This window comes from Microcaecilia unicolor, chromosome 4 (genome assembly GCF_901765095.1).
Source record: "Microcaecilia unicolor chromosome 4, aMicUni1.1, whole genome shotgun sequence".
In the NCBI taxonomy this organism is placed as follows: domain Eukaryota; kingdom Metazoa; phylum Chordata; class Amphibia; order Gymnophiona; family Siphonopidae; genus Microcaecilia; species Microcaecilia unicolor.
The window spans coordinates 355,263,087-355,282,670 of NC_044034.1; the positions used below are offsets into that span (position 1 = coordinate 355,263,087).

The 19,584-nt window shown below is 45.4% G+C and overlaps 1 protein-coding gene and 1 long non-coding RNA gene across 5 annotated transcripts in view; one reads left to right on the forward strand and one right to left on the reverse strand.

The window, feature by feature from the left end:
- RPS6KA3 (ribosomal protein S6 kinase A3) overlaps positions 1–19,584 on the forward strand; it is a 209,217-nt gene that overhangs the window by 113,596 nt on the left and 76,037 nt on the right. For all 4 annotated transcript variants that reach the window (XM_030202258.1, XM_030202262.1, XM_030202259.1 and 1 more), the window contains exons 9-10: positions 3,309–3,451; positions 19,086–19,156. In XM_030202258.1, coding sequence (XP_030058118.1) covers positions 3,309–3,451; positions 19,086–19,156 — 214 coding nt within the window. The remainder of the gene's footprint in view (positions 1–3,308; positions 3,452–19,085; positions 19,157–19,584) is intronic.
- LOC115469523 lies at positions 12,351–14,701 on the reverse strand. Its single transcript, XR_003942023.1, has 3 exons — positions 14,691–14,701; positions 13,067–13,071; positions 12,351–12,421 (listed from the first exon to the last, which is right to left on the reverse strand). It is a non-coding gene; the product is annotated as an uncharacterized LOC115469523 (long non-coding RNA).

Genomic DNA, 19,584 nt, shown 5'->3' on the forward strand with positions numbered 1-19,584 from the left:
TTAATCACTAGACCACTCCTCCATGTTTAATGTAGGATATAAATGCCATAAATCTATATAAATAATTCTCACCTCCAATTCTGAAGCTCACTGTGTGGCAGGGAAACACTGAAGCCCTGTACTGTTGTAACCTGTCAGCAGCACTCACTCATACACCCGCCCTCAGCCACGCCCCATCCGGACATAATTCGCAACCCCAACGTTCTAATGAAGCCAGCCCCAAGCTCCACCCACTTCCGTGAAGGGTTCATTAGTTCGTGGTGGTGAAGCCTCTCCATTGACCATGTCTCTCTGTCACGCCCTCGCGTCGAACGTGATGACGTCAAGGGCGGAACAATTTCTGTGAACGAAATGAACGCAACGGAAAGGGAGGAGTAGGGAAACACGCTCCCCTAACAACGAGTTACACGCTCCCCCCTCCCTCCGATTGCAACACACCCTCTACGCGTTACTGCCCCCTGGACCCCCCCTGCCGTGACCCTCTGGACACCACCCTTTCCTCCGAAAAACCTCCCCCAAAGCCTTCGCCTACCTCTGCTGACGGAGACGAACTTTTCTCGCCTGTGGGGCATGGCTTGATGGAGTATCTGTCCAAGTCTCTGTGCATGCGTCTAACATCAGACGCACTAACAGAAACTTCAACAGATGCTCATTCAACAAGGAACGCCCCGCAGCCGAGAAGAGAAGTTCGCCTCCGTCAGCAGAGGTACGCAGAGGCTTCGGGTGAGGTTTTCCGGAGGAAAGTGTGGTGTCCGGAGGGTCGTGCCAGTGGGGGGGGGGGGGGCAGGCAGTAACGCCAAGGGGGGGGGGTTCAACTCCGTGGGAGGGGCGTGAAGGGGGTCTTCAACTGGGAGGGAGGGGGTCTGCAACTCGGGAGGGAGGGAGAAACAGAGGGACAGAGGGGGGTTGGGAGGGAGGGTATGGAACTCGGCAGGGAGGGAGGATGGGTGGGAATTACCCTTGCTAGCACCTGTTTCATTGCATTTCGAAACGGGCCTTTTTTTACTAGTAAGTAAATAGATAGAAACCCCAAATGTTGAACACCTGATTCTTATAACACAATGTCTTAGTGCCCCTTTACCAGGAGAATAAAAAACCTCTGCGTGAATATAGCACATGCTAGGGTGTCCCTATAACCAGCCCCTCCAAATGACACACTGATTACGGTTTATAACAAATTACTACTCTACCTATGAAAGTTATTCCATTATTATATTTTCTCTTTGTACATCCGTATGCTGCACAAGCTGGCATGTTTGAAAATATAAGTGAGATTGAATAAAAATGCTACCATCAATAAAGAATGACAGCGTGGATGCATCAGCTTCATAGGTTTGTTTGCTTTGTTTTGAGTGTATTGGGATGACTGCTGCTTGGGGAAGGGGAAACAGAGGCTTCAACTTTTTGATGTCATCCCATCTCTTGTTTTCATCCAACCTTTTTGTTCCAAACTAACCAGTCATTTTGATATTGGGCTGCACAGAGGCGTTAAGGGGCGGAATCTGAGAGGAGCTGGCAGTTATGCAGGTTCTGGCAATATTCAGTGCTGATACCCACATGACTAAGTAGGCATATAGCAATGTTTTCTAAGTCAGTCCTCGATTACCCACTTGTCGGTCAGGTTTTCAGGCTGTTCACAGTACATATGCATGAAAGATATGCACACCATGGGGGCAGTGTAGGCAAATCACTCATGCATATTCATTGTGGGTATCCTGAAAACCCACAGGCAAGGGGGGTACTCCAGGACTGACTTGGGAAACACTGGCATATAAGACCGCACAGAAAGCAGTCCTAACTATGCCCACTTAACTGTGTGAATGCTGGCGCTGAATATCAGTTGGTACCTGCACAACTTCCAAGTAGCGGCTTGAAATGTTCTGATCCCAACCTCCCATGCCTGGAACATGGTGTTTTGATCATTATTTTGTAACTGTTTTAGGTAGGGCTTAACAAATCATAGGCACTAGTTTGCCATGCTGTTTAGAAATTGCTTCTGGTGCCTGCAATTTTCTTTAAAAGCCTAAAAAAGATATTTTTCAGTCACTGGAGAAGGAGCTTCTTGTTCTCTGTGCTGTGTGGCTCTGTGTGAGTCTATAATATGCTGTGCAGTAACCTCTCACACTGGTCTCACAAGACCTGAGAACCTGAAACCAACATGAGAGTTCTGCACCATACTGGGGAAGAATCTCTTGCTCCCACAACCACAGACAGCATGGTGAGTGGCTGTGAGGGCTAGCTGGGGGAAGGAAGAATGCTGACTGTTTTGTAGGGTTAATGGCTTTGGGGGGGGGGGGGGGGGTCAGTGATCGAATTTTAAGGGAGGGGTCTGAATAGCTTGTGATGGGGATAAAGGAGGAAGGAGTGAAGTTCACTGGTTTGAGGAAGGGAGTAAAGGCTGGAATGGTCACTGGCTTATAGAGAGGATAGAGGCTAGGGGGTGGGCTGACTGCCTTTCTGGGGTATGGGCTGGAGGGCTGACTGCCTTACTGGGGTATGGGCTGGAGGAAGACTTACAGGCTTGCAAGGTGGGGGCTGCGTTATCACTGGCTGGCTTGCAGTAGTGGGGATAGGGGCTGCCAGGGTGAACTGACTGGTTTGCAGGTGTAGGAGCTGTGGGTTGTGGAGAGGAGGCTTTGATTGGCTTGTGGGAACAAGGGCTTGCATCACTAACCGGCATGCTGAGTGGGTAGCTGACTGTGGGAGTGGTGGGAAGAGGTTGACTGCCTTGCTGGGTGGTGAGACTGGCTAGTGTGGTGTCTGATTTCAGGGTGGAGGGAGATAGTGGAATTAGGAATAGTCTGGTGGGGAGAAAACGGACTAAAAGAGACTAGATGTTATGGTAGGGAGAGATCGAGAGTGGATGAAAGAGTGGGGGACAGAGAGAGACTTGGTGACGACAAGATAGGAGGAGGCTGCTGCCAACACTAATCATTAGGCTGACAATATGAGCTCCTGATCTTTATCTGCCATCATTTTTTGTGTTGCTATATAACTTTGGAAATGTTATCAAAAAGAATTTTGTCCCCTCTGGGGAAGACTGAACCATATTGAAATGCTTTGAAAACATGTTGAAGACTCTTTCAAGTGGCAACAAGTAGTGCACCACCCAGGCACAGATTTTCAGTGGAACCAAATTTTGGCTAGCTATATAAAAATGCTAGTTTTTAATTTAAGTCTCAAAAAGGTAATATTTGACATTTTGAACTTGGATCAAAGTTCAGCCAGCTCAGTGAATAACAAAGGCTTTTTCAGATGACTGACAAATTGTGGGTCTTACCTTTTTGCTTTCTTTTTCTTTTCAACAGATTTTGGATTAAGCAAAGAATCTATTGACCATGAAAAGAAGGCCTACTCCTTCTGTGGTACTGTAGAATATATGGCACCAGAAGTGGTAAATAGGCGAGGCCACACACAGAGTGCAGACTGGTGGTCTTTTGGTGTTCTTATGGTAGGTTTTCTATATTCATACTAGTGGACATTTCAAGTAGTTAGATAAATAAAGGTGAACAAACAAATTATAGATGATACCTTTTACTGGACTAATGCAATACATTTATGACCAGCTTTTGAGAGTTGGCAGAGAAGGGAGTTCAGTTCCTGAAGACTAGTGACAAATGTATTGTTTATCCTAAGCTTTTTGTTTGACATTTATTTTAACATCATACATAAATTATATTTGTTTATCTGTCAAAAACTGGATCCAGACCCATCAGAGTTAAAAGGTAAGCATCAGCCAACAATGATCAAAATGAGTTAAAAATTGACTGGAAGAAACCTAACCTAAAATTTGGGCTCTTAAACATGATTATAACCCTTTTTGGAGTTGCATGCTAGCTAAGGATTACAGCTGAAGATGCCTTGTCAAGCTATGCATAAAACAAACATTAGAACCAGAGCCTTCACAGAAGTGGATCCTAGCATGTGATATATGTTTCCTGTTGGAATGTGAAGATTTGGCTGTTTGCTTAGTTCCCAATCCAGTAGATGCATAGAAGGTATAATAAAGACCAGACATTCTGTATTTAGTAATTTTATAAGAAGTAGTTCTCTATGAAAAAGCAGGATGAATAAGCCGCACAACCTACAGAGCTGAAATAGAACACTATGAGCTCAGAACTCACTTATTCTAACAACAACAAAAAATACCTGGCATGTTCAATTATTCCTTTATGTTGCTGCCCTTTTTTTCTTTTCTTTTCTTTTTTCTGCTCATGAAAATTGTGTGTAAGCAGGAATCCTGTCCATGTTCTGCCCATGTTGCATTTGTGTGTATCACCCTCACATTTATATACTGTGGCACTTAGGTGTATTTTTTTTTTTTAACAGAACGGTGCTTAGGCACTCTGCTGTTACTTTTATGAGTATGTGTACACTTACATGCATAAGTGACAGAATTCTATAAAATTATGCACACATGGGGCCTGTAACTATGGGTGCCCAGTTAAAGAATTGCCCTTTTTGTGTAAGATTGAATAGTTCACAGATTTTTGTCATTCAGTATAAATCTTGTGAGCTGAGGTCACTAGTGGGAAAATGGAGTGTAGAAAATGCATGATCAGATTTACCTTTGGTGCTTTTGAAACAGCACTTAGAGCTTCTCCAGTGGCTATCATGATTGCAAATTTCAATCCATTAAGATTTACAAGAACCGTGTTTAGGAGAGAATCTAAGGTAAAAGAACCAATTTCTCTTATTTAAAGGGCACTGTAAAACTTGCATATTCCTTTCCAAGATAACCTCCAACCTACCTTCTTCTAGGAGGCTTTTGAGCTGGAGACGTTACTACTGTAGGAGAAATAAGGGAGATATGATACAGACATTTAGTACTTGAAAGGTGTTAATATGCAAACCAATCGTTTTCAGAGACTCACAAATTAAAGTTGCAGAGTGGTAGACTTAGGAGCGATATCAGGAATACTTTTTCTCGGAGAGGATGGTGGATATCTGGAGTAGCCTTATGGTGGAGACAAAAACAGTAACAACATTCAACAACAAATGAAATCAAATCAATTCTTGTATAGCGCTAATCCCCGTTACAGGGTTCAGTGCGGTTTACATTCTATGTGAGACAAAAGCCGATAATGTTAGTGTGAGGTATGAGAACAATTAGAGACCACTGGTGTAATGGATGAGACTAAAAACATTATAGGAAGTATAATGGACTAGGAGGTAGAAGTCAATAGATTGTTATGAATCAGTCTTTGAGAAGAGAGAGGTTTTTAGCCTCCTCTTGAAGGTTTTCTGTTCTGATGGCATTAGGTAAAGAGTTCCATATTTCACCTCCAAGTACAGGGAATAGAGAGCTGAAGTCTTCTGTTTTCGAATTGTATTTTGAAACTGTGACGTTAGCATCAGTTATCTTTGTCTGTTAGACTGGACCAAACGTAGCGAAGCAGCCTTGGCAGTTCAGAGGTGAAACCCTGTAAGATTTGAAAAACTAAACAAGCAGCTTTGAATCTGAGTCTTTCTGCTATAGGAAGCTAGTGCAATTTAAGATGAGTTGAAGCACTAGTAGATCTATTCAATCGTATATTAGTCTAGCAGTTGTATTCTGTATGATTTGCAGTTTTTTCTGATATTGACACAATACCAAGAAATAGAACATTACAGTAATCCGAGTGAGGTAGGGCTAACATTTGGACTAGTAGTGCGAAGGCTTTTTGGGCGAAGAATGATCTAAGAAGATGTAGCCGTCTCATTTTGAATAGTGTTTTCTTCCATAGCTGGTTAATATGGGACGAGAAGGTGAGTGAAGTATCAAGCAAGACCCTTAGTACTCTGGTTTCAGACTCAACTGTAAAGCTTTGACCATTAGACAAAGATATTGGTGATGGGACTTCAAATCCCTGATTTTGGTCATAGCCCAGACAGCAGTCATGCCATTCGTTACAGACTGAGTTGTATCTTTGTTTGATGCTGTCACTGGTAAGAAAAGCAGGATGTCATCCGTGTAGGATAATAGTAGTTCATTAAGACCCAGGTGTATTGAGGCAAGGGATGACATAAAGAGATTGAACAGGATAGGTGAGAGGGAAGATCCCAGCAGGACCCCACAGTTAGGAGACCAGTAGTTGGAAAGTTGATTGTTTTGCTTGACAGAATAGCTTTGATTTGAAAGGAATTCACTGAACTATTTGATCACAGTCTCTGTTAATCTTATCTGGTCCAGGCATTCGAGTAGCAATATGTGGTCAACTGCATTGAACATTGCCGATATATCCAATTGGAGAAAAATTACTTGGTTGCCTTTGCATACGTGGTGTTTGACATATGTAGTTAGAACTAGCAGCAGTGATTCCATACTGTGTGACAATCTGAAGCCAATTCTGACCAGTGTAGTATAGAAACTTTTTCCAGATATAAAGACAGTTGTTTACTGATGTAGGTTTCTAATACTTTAGTAAAAACATGTTTCCTTGTCATCAAGCAGATGAAGCCATTACGTATGGGTTATGTCCATCAACCAGCAGGGGAGATAGAGAGCACTCAAACTTTCACAGTGCCCTCTTGGCCAGCTAGCTCCACTGCCTCTTCAGTATTCTCTATATCCCTTAGCAGGGTGGCTGCAGCTTGTTCGAGCTGCAGAAAAATCTGCCGGGAGGTGGTTCCTGGCTTGCCAGTTGTTAACCGGGGTGTTGGAGGCTATAGCAGCTTCACTTTAAAGGCACATAGGTTAGCCCTTTCCCTGCCTTACCCATACCTCTGTGGATGTGGACATATTGCCTTGCTTTCCCTGTCCTTACCCACCAACAGTGGATGCAGGCATATAGGTTCGCCCTTTCCCTGCCTTTCCCACTCATCTGAGCCTCCGGAGTCTTCAATACCTCTGCTTTCCTCACAGCTTAAAAAAAAAAAAAAAAAGTTGCGTCGCGTTTTTAAATGCAGAGACGCTGGAACAGAGGTTTTTGACCTGTTTTTCAGCAGGATCGTAGTTGTACACTAGATCCTTTGAGGTAAGAGTGTTTTCCAACTCCTCCGGGGTGGGCCCGCGATCGGGGCGATTTTGGCGCGAAACCGCCATTTTGGATTTTACCGCCGTTTTTTGGCGATGGCTGCGGACAATGTAAAGCGCTGTTCCACTTGTGGCAAGCGCAAATCAGCAGCAGGGCTCTGTAAGTCGTGCTGTATTGGCGTAGGAGCCGGCCCGAGCATGGCGAGCGATGTTTCTTCCCACTCTGAGCTGGCAGCGGGCGCCATTTTGCTTACACCGCATGGCGCGGCCTCCGTGGACACGGAGAGACCTGAGCCGGGTGGGGCACCTCGAGATGAGGTTATTTCAGGAGTGGCTAGCACCGGACAGGATTTGGGTGCCCAGGGTGAGATTTTCTCCCCGGATTTTGTGCTTTTGCTGCATAAAGCATACATGATGAAAAGAGCCCCTCCTCAAGGGTCGCCTGAGGCTCCTCTGATTGCCCCCCCCCCCCCCCCCCCCCCCCCCCCCGATGGATTCTGGCCTGGGACTGCCCAGTAAGGCTTTTTTCCCGGATGCTTGGCCTAAAGATAAGCGCAGAAGGGTTAATTCCCCTTCAGATTGTGGTGCACCTTTCCCCCCCCCCCCCCCCCCCCCCCCCCCCCCCCCCCCCCCCGTGGTCGGGGTGTGAGGATTCGGAGAACTCTGACAGACGTTCTTGGTCTGAGGAACCAGATTCAGGTGCGGATTTACCACAGGATCTGGATGATCCCTCCGCGGTGAGGATTTTCCACCGTGATGAGCTGCCAGCGCTTATTTCAGATACCCTGCAGGCCCTCTCGATTGAAGATCCTGACAGTGGCATGGCCTCCTCGGGTAATCCCAGGATGGCTAGTACCAAGAAAGCTGCTCGGGCCTTCCCTTTGCATGACTCCATCCTAGAGCTTGTTTCGGCTCAGTGGGCTGACCCCGAAGGACCTTTGAGAGTTTCCAGGGCTATGGGGCAGTTATACCCTCTGCGTGAGGGACATATGGCTCGTTTTCAAATGCCTACAGTGGATGCCCTAGTCACTGCGGTGACAAAGAGAACTACCCTCCCTGTTGAAGGAGGTGTTGCCCTGAAGGATGTTCAAGACCGTAGGCTGGAAACAGCATTGAAACGGTCCTTTGAAATTGCAGGTCTCACTGTTCGGGCGTCTGCATGCAGCTGTTATGCTGTGAGAGCCTGCCTAGCTTGGCTGCAACAGGCAGTGAGGCTCAGCCCGGAGATGGAGCGGAGCCCTTCTTGGATGTGGCTCCGCGGATGGAGGTGGCCTTGTCCTTTCTGGCTGATGCCCTTTATGACCTTGTCAGAGCTTTGGCTAAACAAATGGCAGTAGCAGTGGCGGCTCGCCGTCGTCTGTGGCTATGACACTGGGCAGCGGACATGGCCTCTAAGCAAAGGTTGGTGAAGTTGCCTTTTCAAGGACTTCTCCTATTTGGTGAGGAGTTAGAGAAAATTGTGAAAGGCCTGGGTGTTCCAAAACCCCAGCACTTGCCTGAAGATAGGCAGAGGCCTTCCTCTAAGGGCCAGGCGGTCCACTCCTTGTACATACCTCGCTTCCGTGAAGCTAGAAGGTACCGCCCGGGGCGTTCTGCTGGGTTCACTTCACGTGCCCGTGGTCAGCAGAGGAACTCCTTTCGCTCGGACAAGCGTTCCGCAGCCGGTGGCTCAAGACCAGGAGTTCAGGGGCGACCCTCTCAATGATGGTGTGCCAGCCCTCTCCTCGATGCCTGTCATCGGAGGACGGCTTTCCCTCTTTGTCGAGAAGTGGGCCAAGATTTCCTCAGATCAGTGGGTTCTGGACCTGATCAGAGATGGATACAGAATAGAATTCAACGCCCCAGTAAGAGACATGTTTGTGGAGTCCCGATGCAGTTCTGCCGTCAAACGGGCGGCGGTGGAGAAGACTTTACAAGGTCTGATTCAGTTAGGGGCAGTGACCCCGGTGCCTCTCGCCGAGCAAGGCTGCGGCCGATACTCCATCTACTTTGTGGTGCCGCGAAAAGGTGGGTCCTTTCGCCCTATTCTGGACTTAAAAGAAGTGAACAAGTCCCTGAGAGTGCGGCATTTCCACATGGAATCCCTGTGCTCCGTCATTGCGGCGGTTCAGCCAGGAGAGTTTCTCACGTCTCTAGACCTGAAAGAAGCTTACTTGCACATACCGATTTGGCCCCCGCACCAGAAGTTTCTGAGGTTTGCGGTGTTGGGAAAACATTTCCAGTTCAGGGCCTTGCCTTTTGGCCTCGCCACAGCTCCCTGAACCTTTTCGAAGGTAATGGTGGTAGTAGCTGCTTTTCTCAGGCGAGAAGGTATCAGGGTTCACCCGTACCTAGACGACTGGCTCATCAGAGCAGACTCTGCAACAGAGAGCTTACAAGCTACAGCCAGAGTGGTCTCAGTACTGCAATCTCTAGGCTGGGTCGTCAATATGGCCAAAAGTCACCTGTCCCCTTCACAATCTCTAGAGTTTTTGGGGGCCAGGTTCGACACAGTCTCGGGCTATGTGTTCCTACCCGAGCTAAGGCGGTGCAAGCTTCAGAATCAGGTTCGTCTGCTCCTGAGGATGCCCCGCCCGCGAGCTTGGGACATTGTCCAGCTGCTGGGATTGATGACAGCCACGATGGAAGTGGTACCCTGGGCGAGAGCGCACCTGAGACCTCTACAGTATTCCCTACTCCGGAGATGGTCTCCTATTTCTCAGGATTACCAATGCAGACTTACTTGGCTCCCTGCGGCCCGTCTCAGCATGGAGTGGTGGCTCTCAGACAGCATGCTGCGGCGAGGAATGCCGCTGACGCTCCCCGTTTGGTGCCTAGTGGTAACAGATGCCAGCCTGAAGGGCTGGGGCGCACACTGCAAGGGGAAGCATGCCCAGGGTCTATGGACACCCGAGGAGTCGGAGTGGTCTATCAACCGCCTAGAGTTGAAAGCGGTGTTTCAGGCGCTTCTGGCCTTTCAAGTGACCCTGGAAGGATTGGCTGTCAGAGTGATGTCGGACAACACAACAACGGTGGCCTATATAAATCGACAAGGCGGAACAAGGTGCAGAGCACTAGCCGCGCAGGCCGAACTGATTTGCCACTGGGCCGAGCTGCATCTTCAGTGTCTGTCGGCAGCTCATATTGCAGGTCAGAGCAATGTGCAGGCCGATTATCTGAGCAGGCATCAGATCGATCCAGCGGAATGGAATCTGGCAGATGAAGTATTCCTGCAGATCTGTGCCAAATGGGGCAAGCCCGTGATGGATCTAATGGCGACAAGTGCCAATACCAAAGTCCCGTGCTTCTTCAGCAGACGGAGAGATCCTCGCTCGGCGGGGTTGGATGCCTTGGCTCAACCCTGGCCTCCGGGTCTACTTTGTGTTTCCCCCATGGCCCTTGATAGGGCGCCTGCTCTTGCGGATTCGGCTGCACCCAGGAAAAGTGGTCCTCATCGCCCCGGATTGGCCAAGGAGACCTTGGTATGCAGACCTCCGACAGATGCTCCTGGAGGCTCCTCTGCCATTACCTCTGGTACCGAACCTGTTGACTCAGGGACCGGTAGCCATGGAGGACGCCGGCCGCTTTGGTCTTACGGCATGACTATTGAGAGGGCGCAATTGAGGGATAAAGGTTATTCCAATAAAGTTATTTCTACTCTCCTGCAAGCCCGCAAGCGGTCCACTTCCGTGGCTTATGCCAGGATTTGGTGCCTGTTTGAGTCTTGGTGTGCTTCCAGAGCCATTGCTCCAATGCGGGCTCCTGTCTCGCCGATTCTGGACTTTTTGCAGGAAGGTGTACAAAAAGGCTTGGCCTATAATTCCCTGCGGGTGCAGGTGGCAGCGTTGGCCTCCCTTCGTGGTAAGGTGGAAGGCGTGTCTTTGGCTGCTCACCCAGATGTGGCACGTTTTCTTAGAGGGGTGCTTCGGCTCCGACCTCCAGTGCGAGCACCCTGTCCAGCTTGGAACCTGGGGCTAGTTTTGAAAACCCTGCAGGCATCTCCTTTTGAGCCGCTTCGGCGAGCATCGGAGAAAGATTTGACACTGAAGGCCGTTTTTCTGGTGGCCATTACCTCGGCGAGACGGGTGTCAGAGCTCCAGGCGCTGTCCTGTAGAGACCCATTTCTGCAATTTTCAGAGTCCGGAGTCACGGTTCGGACCGTGGTTTCAGCCTTTCACCTAAACCAGCCTATTTTCTTGCCCTCTTTTTCAGAGGAAGAGTTTCCAGAATCTTTTGGGCAGCTGCACCTTTTGGATGTGCGCAGGACTCTGCTGCAGTATCTGCGAGTTACTAACTCTTTCAGGACTTCTGATCATCTGTTTGTTCTGCTATCCGGTTCTCGCAGAGGGTCTCCAGCGTCTAAAGCCACTATTGCCCGCTGGCTCAAAGAAACAATCTTTTCAGCTTATCTGCTGGCCGGCAGGGTTTCGCCTGTAGCCTTTAAGGCACATTCTACTAGAGCGATTTCTTCCTCTTGGGCTGAAACTGGAGCACTCTCTCTTCAAGAGATATGCAGTGCAGCAACATGGGCTTCTAAGCTCTCCTTTGCCCGATATTACAGGCTGGATGTGGCTGCCAGGAGGGATGCGCGTTTTGGTGCACAAGTGCTAGCGCGTGGTGTGGCTTGTTCCCACCCTATCTAGGGATTGCTTTGTTACATCCCATACGTAATGGCTTCATCTGCTTGATGACAAGGAAGGGAAAATTAGGTTCTTACCTTGGTAATTTTCTTTCCTTTAGTCATAGCAGATGAAGCCATGAGCCCTCCCTGTATGATTGTCTGTATGCTGTGAATCTGTTTTTCAGGTTCTGTTCTAATTTCCTGAAGTTCCTTCCTTGGGAGAAAGTTGGAAAACAATCTTCAGGATTCATGTTCAGTTTAGATTTAGGAAGATGTGTTCATTCCCTCCAGCATGTTTTTTTTGGAGGATGTGTTGATTCTCTCCAAGAGGCGCGTGTGTTCCCCTCCAGTTCTATAAATAGGAGGATGAGTTCATTCCCTCCAGTGTGTTGGGAGGATGTGTGATTCCCTCCAGGAGGCGCGTGTGTTCCCCTCCACTTATACAATGAGGAGGATGAGTTTATTCCCTCCAGGAGGATGTGCATTCCCTCCTTTATGAGTTCATGCCCTTGTGATGGGCCATCGTTCACTGTGAGGAAAGCTCTTGTGATTCCCATTGCGGTTTGCCATACTGCTTTGGAAGCTTCAAATACTGAAGAGGCAGTGGAGCTAGCTGGCCAAGAGGGCACTGTGAAAGTTTGAGTGCTCTCTATCTCCCCTGCTGGTTGATGGACATAACCCATACGTAATGGCTTCATCTGCTATGACTAAAGGAAAGAAAATTACCAAGGTAAGAACCTAATTTTCCCATGCTTGTCATTGGATGGTAGTTTGCAAGTGATGTTACATCTAGTTCAGATCCCTTCAACAGCGGAGTGAGATCAATTTTGCCCATATCCAGGAGGAAGAGAGCCAGTTTTTAACAGCTCATTGAAATCATTGAGTAACTAGTTTACTGCTTCCATAGGGATGGATTTGAATAGGTATTTTAGGCATTGATCCAGGGAGCAGTTGGCTTGGGAGTATTTCAAAAGCAGTGATCTTATATCCTCAACTGTTAGTGGTTGAAAAGATTCCCAGTTTTGGTCTGTTTTGAGTCCTTAGATTGTAGGATCTTTGGCAATTGAGGCTGAGCTACGGGTTGGACTATTTTCATCTGTTGGAGTAACTTTAAATAGTTCAGACCTAATTTGGAGGATCTTATTGGCGAAATGGTCAGCGGTGGGACATGTTTTCTGTGAATGTTCTAAGAATACTTAATCCAAAAAGGCTCAGAAAGGTTCACTCTTAACACACAGGAAATACAACAAAAAAGGTGGACATCTCTTTTGTTGTATTTTAGGGTCCACTTTTTCTGTGAATGTTCATCATTAGTGGAAGCTAGTTTTTTTTTGGGGGGGGGGGTTTAACTAAGGAGAAAATTTTTTTGTTAAGATCATCTTGACCTATTAGGCTGCTATAGTGCTGACATTTTGAATCGGCTACCTTTTTGTAGTGTCAGAAGGCTGACTTCCATTTGGATTTATCAGTAGTATCTTTGTTCTTTCTCCATTGCTTTTCAAGGCATCAACATTCCCTTTTTATGATGGACTAGTAAAAAAAGGCCCGTTTCTGAAACCAATGAAACGGGCGCTAGCCAGGTGTTCCTCGTAGTGTGTGTGAGAGTGACTGTGTGTGTGAGAGAGAGATTGAGACTGGGTGCTTGTGTATCTGTGAGTGAGTGAGTGTGTTTCTGAATGACTGTGTACGAGTGCGTGTGTGGGAGAGAGTGTGATTGTGTGAGAGTGAGTGTGTTTGACAGAGAGAGTGTGTGTTTCCCCCCCTTCTCCCTCCCCCCCCCCTCCTTCTCTTCCCCTTTGCCCCCCTCCCTTCCTCTTCCTCCCTCCTTTGGTGATTTTTTGTATAATTTGAGTGGGTGGTGATGGTAGGGGGTGGTGTGTGTGGAGGTTGTTATGGTTTGTGTATGATGTTTGGGAGTGTAGGGGCATCTGTGTGGGAGAGTCTGGGCACTCGTATAAACTTTTTGTCTGCTGAAAGAATTTGGTCCGTTTTTCTGCAGCACACCGTTCTTCCCTGTTTCTTTTAAAAGTAATGGTTGAGTATCAGCTGTCAGTATTTGAAATGACAGCTGGTGCTTTGCGCGAGCGGCGAGACACAGTGTGCATAGCCGATGCGCATGCACGTTTGGTGTGGGCGTGCGAGACGTTGACAGCGAGAGGCAGGTTTGTTTTGTGAATGCGAGTCGTTTTGTGCGAGAGACAGGGTATGCGTTGCGCTGGCGCGATTGTTGTGGGTTCGCGGGTGTAGTTTTTTTTTTTTTTTTAAAGCCTTTTCACGATTCTTTTATGCCGATTTACCCGCCCTCGACGTCATGAAGTTTTGACGTGAGGGCGGTGCTTACTGAGATGGAAGCTGGAGCTGCGCGGTTCTTTTATTCCGATTTACCCGCCCTCGACGTCATGACGTTTTGACGCGAGGGCGGAGCTTACTGAGATGGAGCCTGAGCTTCAGAAGCTTCAAACCCTTCACTGAAGCCACGGAGTCAGCTTCAGAACGTTGAGGGTGCTTTTTATTATATAGGATAGTTCCTCTGTAAACCATGGTGAATTTCTGGACGTCTTTGACTTTTTTAGTGGTAAATGGAGCAATTTTGTCTAGTATGGCTTTCACCTTGATATTCCAGTGGGATTTGATCAAACCATTTGAAGGCGATGAGGTAGTGAGGGAATCTGTTAGCTCAGACCAGAAAGTGATCTCATTGATTTTACCTCTGATGGAGATGAGTTTGGAGGACTTGTGCTTGGTTAAGCTTGATATACAGATCAGTGTTGAAATCCAGTTGGAAGTGATCAGACCATGTTACTAGCTTCCATTTGAATGAACTGATCAAGCTATTGGGATAGGAAGTCATGAAGTCTAATGTATGTCCTTTTTCATGAGTTGCACCCTCGGAGAATGTAGTTAGTTCGCAGTCCTTCAGGAATGATTTTAAGTTGTGGACATAATATTAGAAAATTGGAACATGGCAGAAGAAGTAATCTCTACAAGTCGAGGTTCTACCTTGGACCAAGCTCCTGAAGGGCAGTAAATGAGGAGTAGGGTGATTTAATTTCTCTTTTGAATCATCCAGAATTTGCACATCATATATTCCAGTTCAGAGAAAACCCTGGAACTAACTAAAGACGTGGAAAAAACTTGTAAATATAAGAGTAAATCTGCCGTCTTTTTTACCCTGTCTTGGAGAGTGAATAATACCATAACCAGGAGGATAAGTGTGAGGCAATATTGGACTATCAGATTCTGTGAGCCATGTTTCTGAGATAAACAGCCCAGATCTGAAGATTTTGTTAGATCCTTGAGTAAGAGAGCCATTACGTTCAAGGTCTGCACTTTGGTTCATAAAATCATTCACGGAGTTGCCCCGGCCTACATGCAAGACCTTATTGACTTACCACCCAGGAATGCGCAGTCTCCATAAGAATAGCCATACTGAGTCAGACCAATGGTGCATCTAGCTCAGTATCCTGCTTCCAACAGTAGCCAATCCAGGTCATAAGTACCTGGCAGAAACCCAATTGATAGCAAAATAGTGGAAACTATTATAAAGAATACATTTACAGAACACATAGACAAAATGTGGTTTAATGGGACAAAGTCAGCATGGGTTCAGCCAAGGGAAGTCTTGCCTCACTAATTTGCTTCATTTCTTTAAAGGTGTGAATAAACATGTGGATAAAGGTGGGCTGGTTGATGTAGTGTATTTGGATTTTCAGAAAGCTTTTGATAAAAGTTCCACATGAGACTCCTGAGAAAATTAAAAAGTCATAGGATAGGAGGCAGTGTTCTTTGGATTAGGAATTGTTTGGGGTTTTTTTTTTGTTATTTTAGAAAATGTATCAGCTGTGCATACCCACTCCCTTAAATGAGTGGAGAAGTGGCCTAGTGGTTAGAGTGGTGGACTTTAGTCCTGGGGAACTGGGTTTGATTCCCACTGCAGGCACAGGCAGCTCCTTGTGACTCTGGGCAAGTCACTTAACCCTCCATTGCCCCAGGTACAAATAAGTACCTAAGCTGCATTGAGCCTTCCATGAGTGGGAAAGTGCGGGGTACAAAAAACAAAAGTGAGCTTTCTATCTGTTATTTCATGAATATTCACATTCTTATTTGATGCCCTCCTTACAGTGTCTTGTTCTAATCATGCTACCTCTTCTGTTATTTAAAACTCCAAACATCCTCCATGAGAGTACCTTGTGATGCTCTCTCAGCCTATCACATTCAGTTGATGGAACACTGGGAAGTTGAGTTGATCATTTCTTGATGTATGACAAGACTTTTTCATGTCAAACCACCATTACAGAAGTTTCCTATGTCATGGGACCTCACATCTCATGAGGCCTGCTGTTTGAGCCAAGGAAGTCTACGTAAATATCACCTGGAAAGTGACCTTAACTAGAATGAATTTCAAGCCTTTAGTTATCTTTGACTCTTATATTCATGTCAACATAAAAAGTTAAGTCTTCAAACTCATCCCAGGTTTTTACCCACAGCTGTAGTATCTGTGCCACCTATATGGCAACGGTAATATCTATATCATAAGAATCCATGCGAGAGAGCCCATCACACTCTGGACTGTATACAGACACTCACTGCCTCAAAAGAACTGAATCTCTGTCTGTAGCTTTGCTGGGTGCTTTGACCCCAAAAGAATTGGCATTCCAGTTACCAAATGAATTTTACCAATTTGGGTGCTAATACAGTAACCTTGTGTAGAGTGTACTAGGCTGCGCATTTTGGTTTGCTATTCTCTAAACAGCTTACAAAATATTACAGGCAAAAATTCAACAGGAATTAGAGAGAATTAAGTCTTTAATTACTCACCCACCATCATAGCATCAGATATCAGTTATAAAGTTAGAACAAAACTTACAAAATCTAGCATCAGTACCTCTGGTAATTATACGTAATTAGACTAATTATATAAAGAAGGAAGAAAAGTTTGTTCCTCATACAAAGGTCACAGAACAGAGAGAGAGAATGAATGAAAGAAAGATTCTTAGATATAGAGAATTAGTTTGTACGAAGGGGGGAGATCACCCCTTCGGGAAAAATAATAGGCCATTGGACGGATCTGAAACTCTTTCCAAGCATGCCTAGTTTTTCAGAGGTTCTTTGTCTGCAGTGTGGTTTTATAGGCTATGGTGAGCATCCACCTCTCCTCTACCCTGGACCAATCATAATAGGTGCTGCATATATGCTAGAGACTTGTAATTGGGACTTTCATATTTTATTTTATTTTTTTACATTTGTACCCCGCGCTTTCCAACTCATGGCAGGCTCAATGCGGCTTACATATTGTATACAGGTACTTATTTGTACCTGGGGCAATGGAGGGTTAAGTGACTTGCCCAGAGTCACAAGTTGCTTCCTGTGCCTGAAGTGGGAATCAAACTCAGTTCCCCAGGACCAAAGTCCACCACCCTAACCACTAGGCCACTCCTCCACTCCATATGTGCTGGAGGCTTGCAATTGGTGTCCTTGCCATACCTCTTCTCAGTAAATTACTTTTGCAACAGGATATACTAGGTATCTGAGTTGCCTTAGCAACGGTGACCAGCCAGAAATTACTGCATGTGGCTGATAGGAAAAGAGATAGGGGATGGGAAATAGTGCAGTATACCTGAAGTAGAACTTTGTAGCTTATAGCTAAAAATTATAGACAAGAGCCATGAGCTACATCTCCCTAATGCAAGCGTTAAAAAAAATAAATTTGCTCCCCAATTCAGTAAGCAAATAGCATACAAATAGGAAGTAATTGTGCAGTAACATGGGAGAGCACATGGGATGAGTCACACTTGGGTCTGCACTAGCAAAATTCTATTGGGAAGCAGAGTTACATGTGTACATATCTGTGCATGTACTAGAATGCCATTCTGTGTGTACAATTTTTACAATGCCAGTATTTATGTGCATCCTTCAGGTTTTCTGAGTACTTATCTGCACCTGCCTTAAATAGCTATTTCTATGAGATTTAAATGAGCTGAGCACAAAACCTATTTTAATAGGAGCTACAGTAGCACACAGAATTTTATGCAAAAGCTAAGCTGTGGACAAAGACTAGCACTCTTTTATATCTGCCCTTTATCTTGCATCCTACATCTAATTCAGTTATAAACAGACCGGTGCTCTTTTAACCACTAAGTTGAAATCTTATGAAATTGGAGCATATCAGCTACTGTAGCTCCCCTGTAGTCTCATTTATAAAGCAGCAACCTGGTTTGTTTCATACCTTTACCTCACACTATTGCTTGGAGCAGCCCATAATCAGAGACAGTGCATTTGGCTAAACTGTGCTGGCCAATCTGTCTTGAATGCACACCCTTGTTTATGTGTGGGTTGCTCCTAAACAGTGGACAGTATGTAAATATATGGGCAACCCTAAGCTTGTATGCCTGATTGAATCCTGCTTGGTAATGGAAAAAGTGTTATTGCTCACTAACAGATGTTTTTGGTAGATAGCAGGATTGATAAAGCAAGTAATCTCCCACCTGAGATTTCCATTAATACTGAGTAATGGAACTGAGTAGCTGAGGGGACTTGCATGTGGAAAAGGCCACACATTCTCAGAACTTTAAATTCTGAGCTCTGGGAAAGCTGTTCAAGTGATGTGCAGTGACTTTGCCCACTTATGTTCCTGTTGTCTACAGAAAATATCTGTTACAGGTGAGCAGCAATGTTTTTCACTGTTTGAGTGCAGCTTTTATGATTAACTATTTTACCGATATGAAATACAAAAGCCATAAGCAAATTACCTTTGGCTTCATCTTTAAACCTAGGCTGTTGTCAAGAATTGCAAATATGTATTTTTTTAATGCATCTTGGATAGCATCTATAATGTAGAGATCCAATTTTTTTCTAGCATTTTCTGCATTTTGCTTCTGTTAACATTTTTATTATCTCCCTAGCCACGTTTCCTTTGTTTCAGGCAGGGATTATGTTGTATCTCTAGGCCTTGATAGTAAATTGTTACTTTTATTGCAGTTCATTGTACACAAGGCATATTTCATCAATTGAGTCCTTGACTGCTTCCTAGATCAGTGTTTTAAATCAGACTTTTTTTTTTTCCTGTAAATTGACTGCAATTATGACCCACATCTTAGATTTCAACTTCGTTTCCAACAGTAACAAAACAGTTTGACTACAGTGTACGTTTTTCCTATTCATGATGTTCATCCATAATTCTCTTGTATAGTATAATGTACTTCTAAAGGCTGCTTGAACCCCTTATTCACCTGTTCAATACCCATGTTGTGATAATTCCTATAATAAACTAAACTCCCTAATCCCTTATTTGTCCTGTTTGTTTTTAATAGATTGTAGGCTCTGTTGAGCAGGTACTCTCTCTTTGTGTACAGCACTGCGTATATCTAATAGTACTATAAAAATGATGACAACATAGGCTCTTGAAGCTGGAAAATTGAGAAGCCATTCTTCCATCTCCATTTTATCTTTATGCATTTTTCTTTGGTTAAGCAGTACTGCTAATTTTATATAATTCTTTATCTAAGCTAATGGTGTTTTTACTTTTTCCAGTTTGAGATGTTGACTGGTACCTTACCTTTCCAAGGGAAAGATAGAAAAGAAACCATGACTATGATTCTTAAGTAAGTACATTGATTTTGGCGCCGTCAGTTTTTTTTCTTTTTAATTTTTGATGAGGTGTTTTTCTTGTTTTGTGGGGGGGGGGGGGGGGGGGGGGGGGTTAATTTGTTTTGCAGTTTTCCAAAGATACAGATTCAAACACAGAATCAAGGAAATATAAGAAAATTCCCAGTAACAAAATTAAAGAAAATATTAAGAAATAACATAGTAACATGACGGCAGAAAAAGACCTGCACGGTCCATCCAGTCTGCCCAAGAAGATAAATTCATATGTGCTACTTTTTTTTATTTGTACTGTCCTCTTCAGTGCACAGACCGTATAAGTCTGGCCAGCCCTATCCCCGCCTCCCAACCACCAGCTCTGGCACGGACTGTATAAGTCTGCCCAGCACTATCCCTGCCACCCACCACCAGCTCTGGCACAGACCGT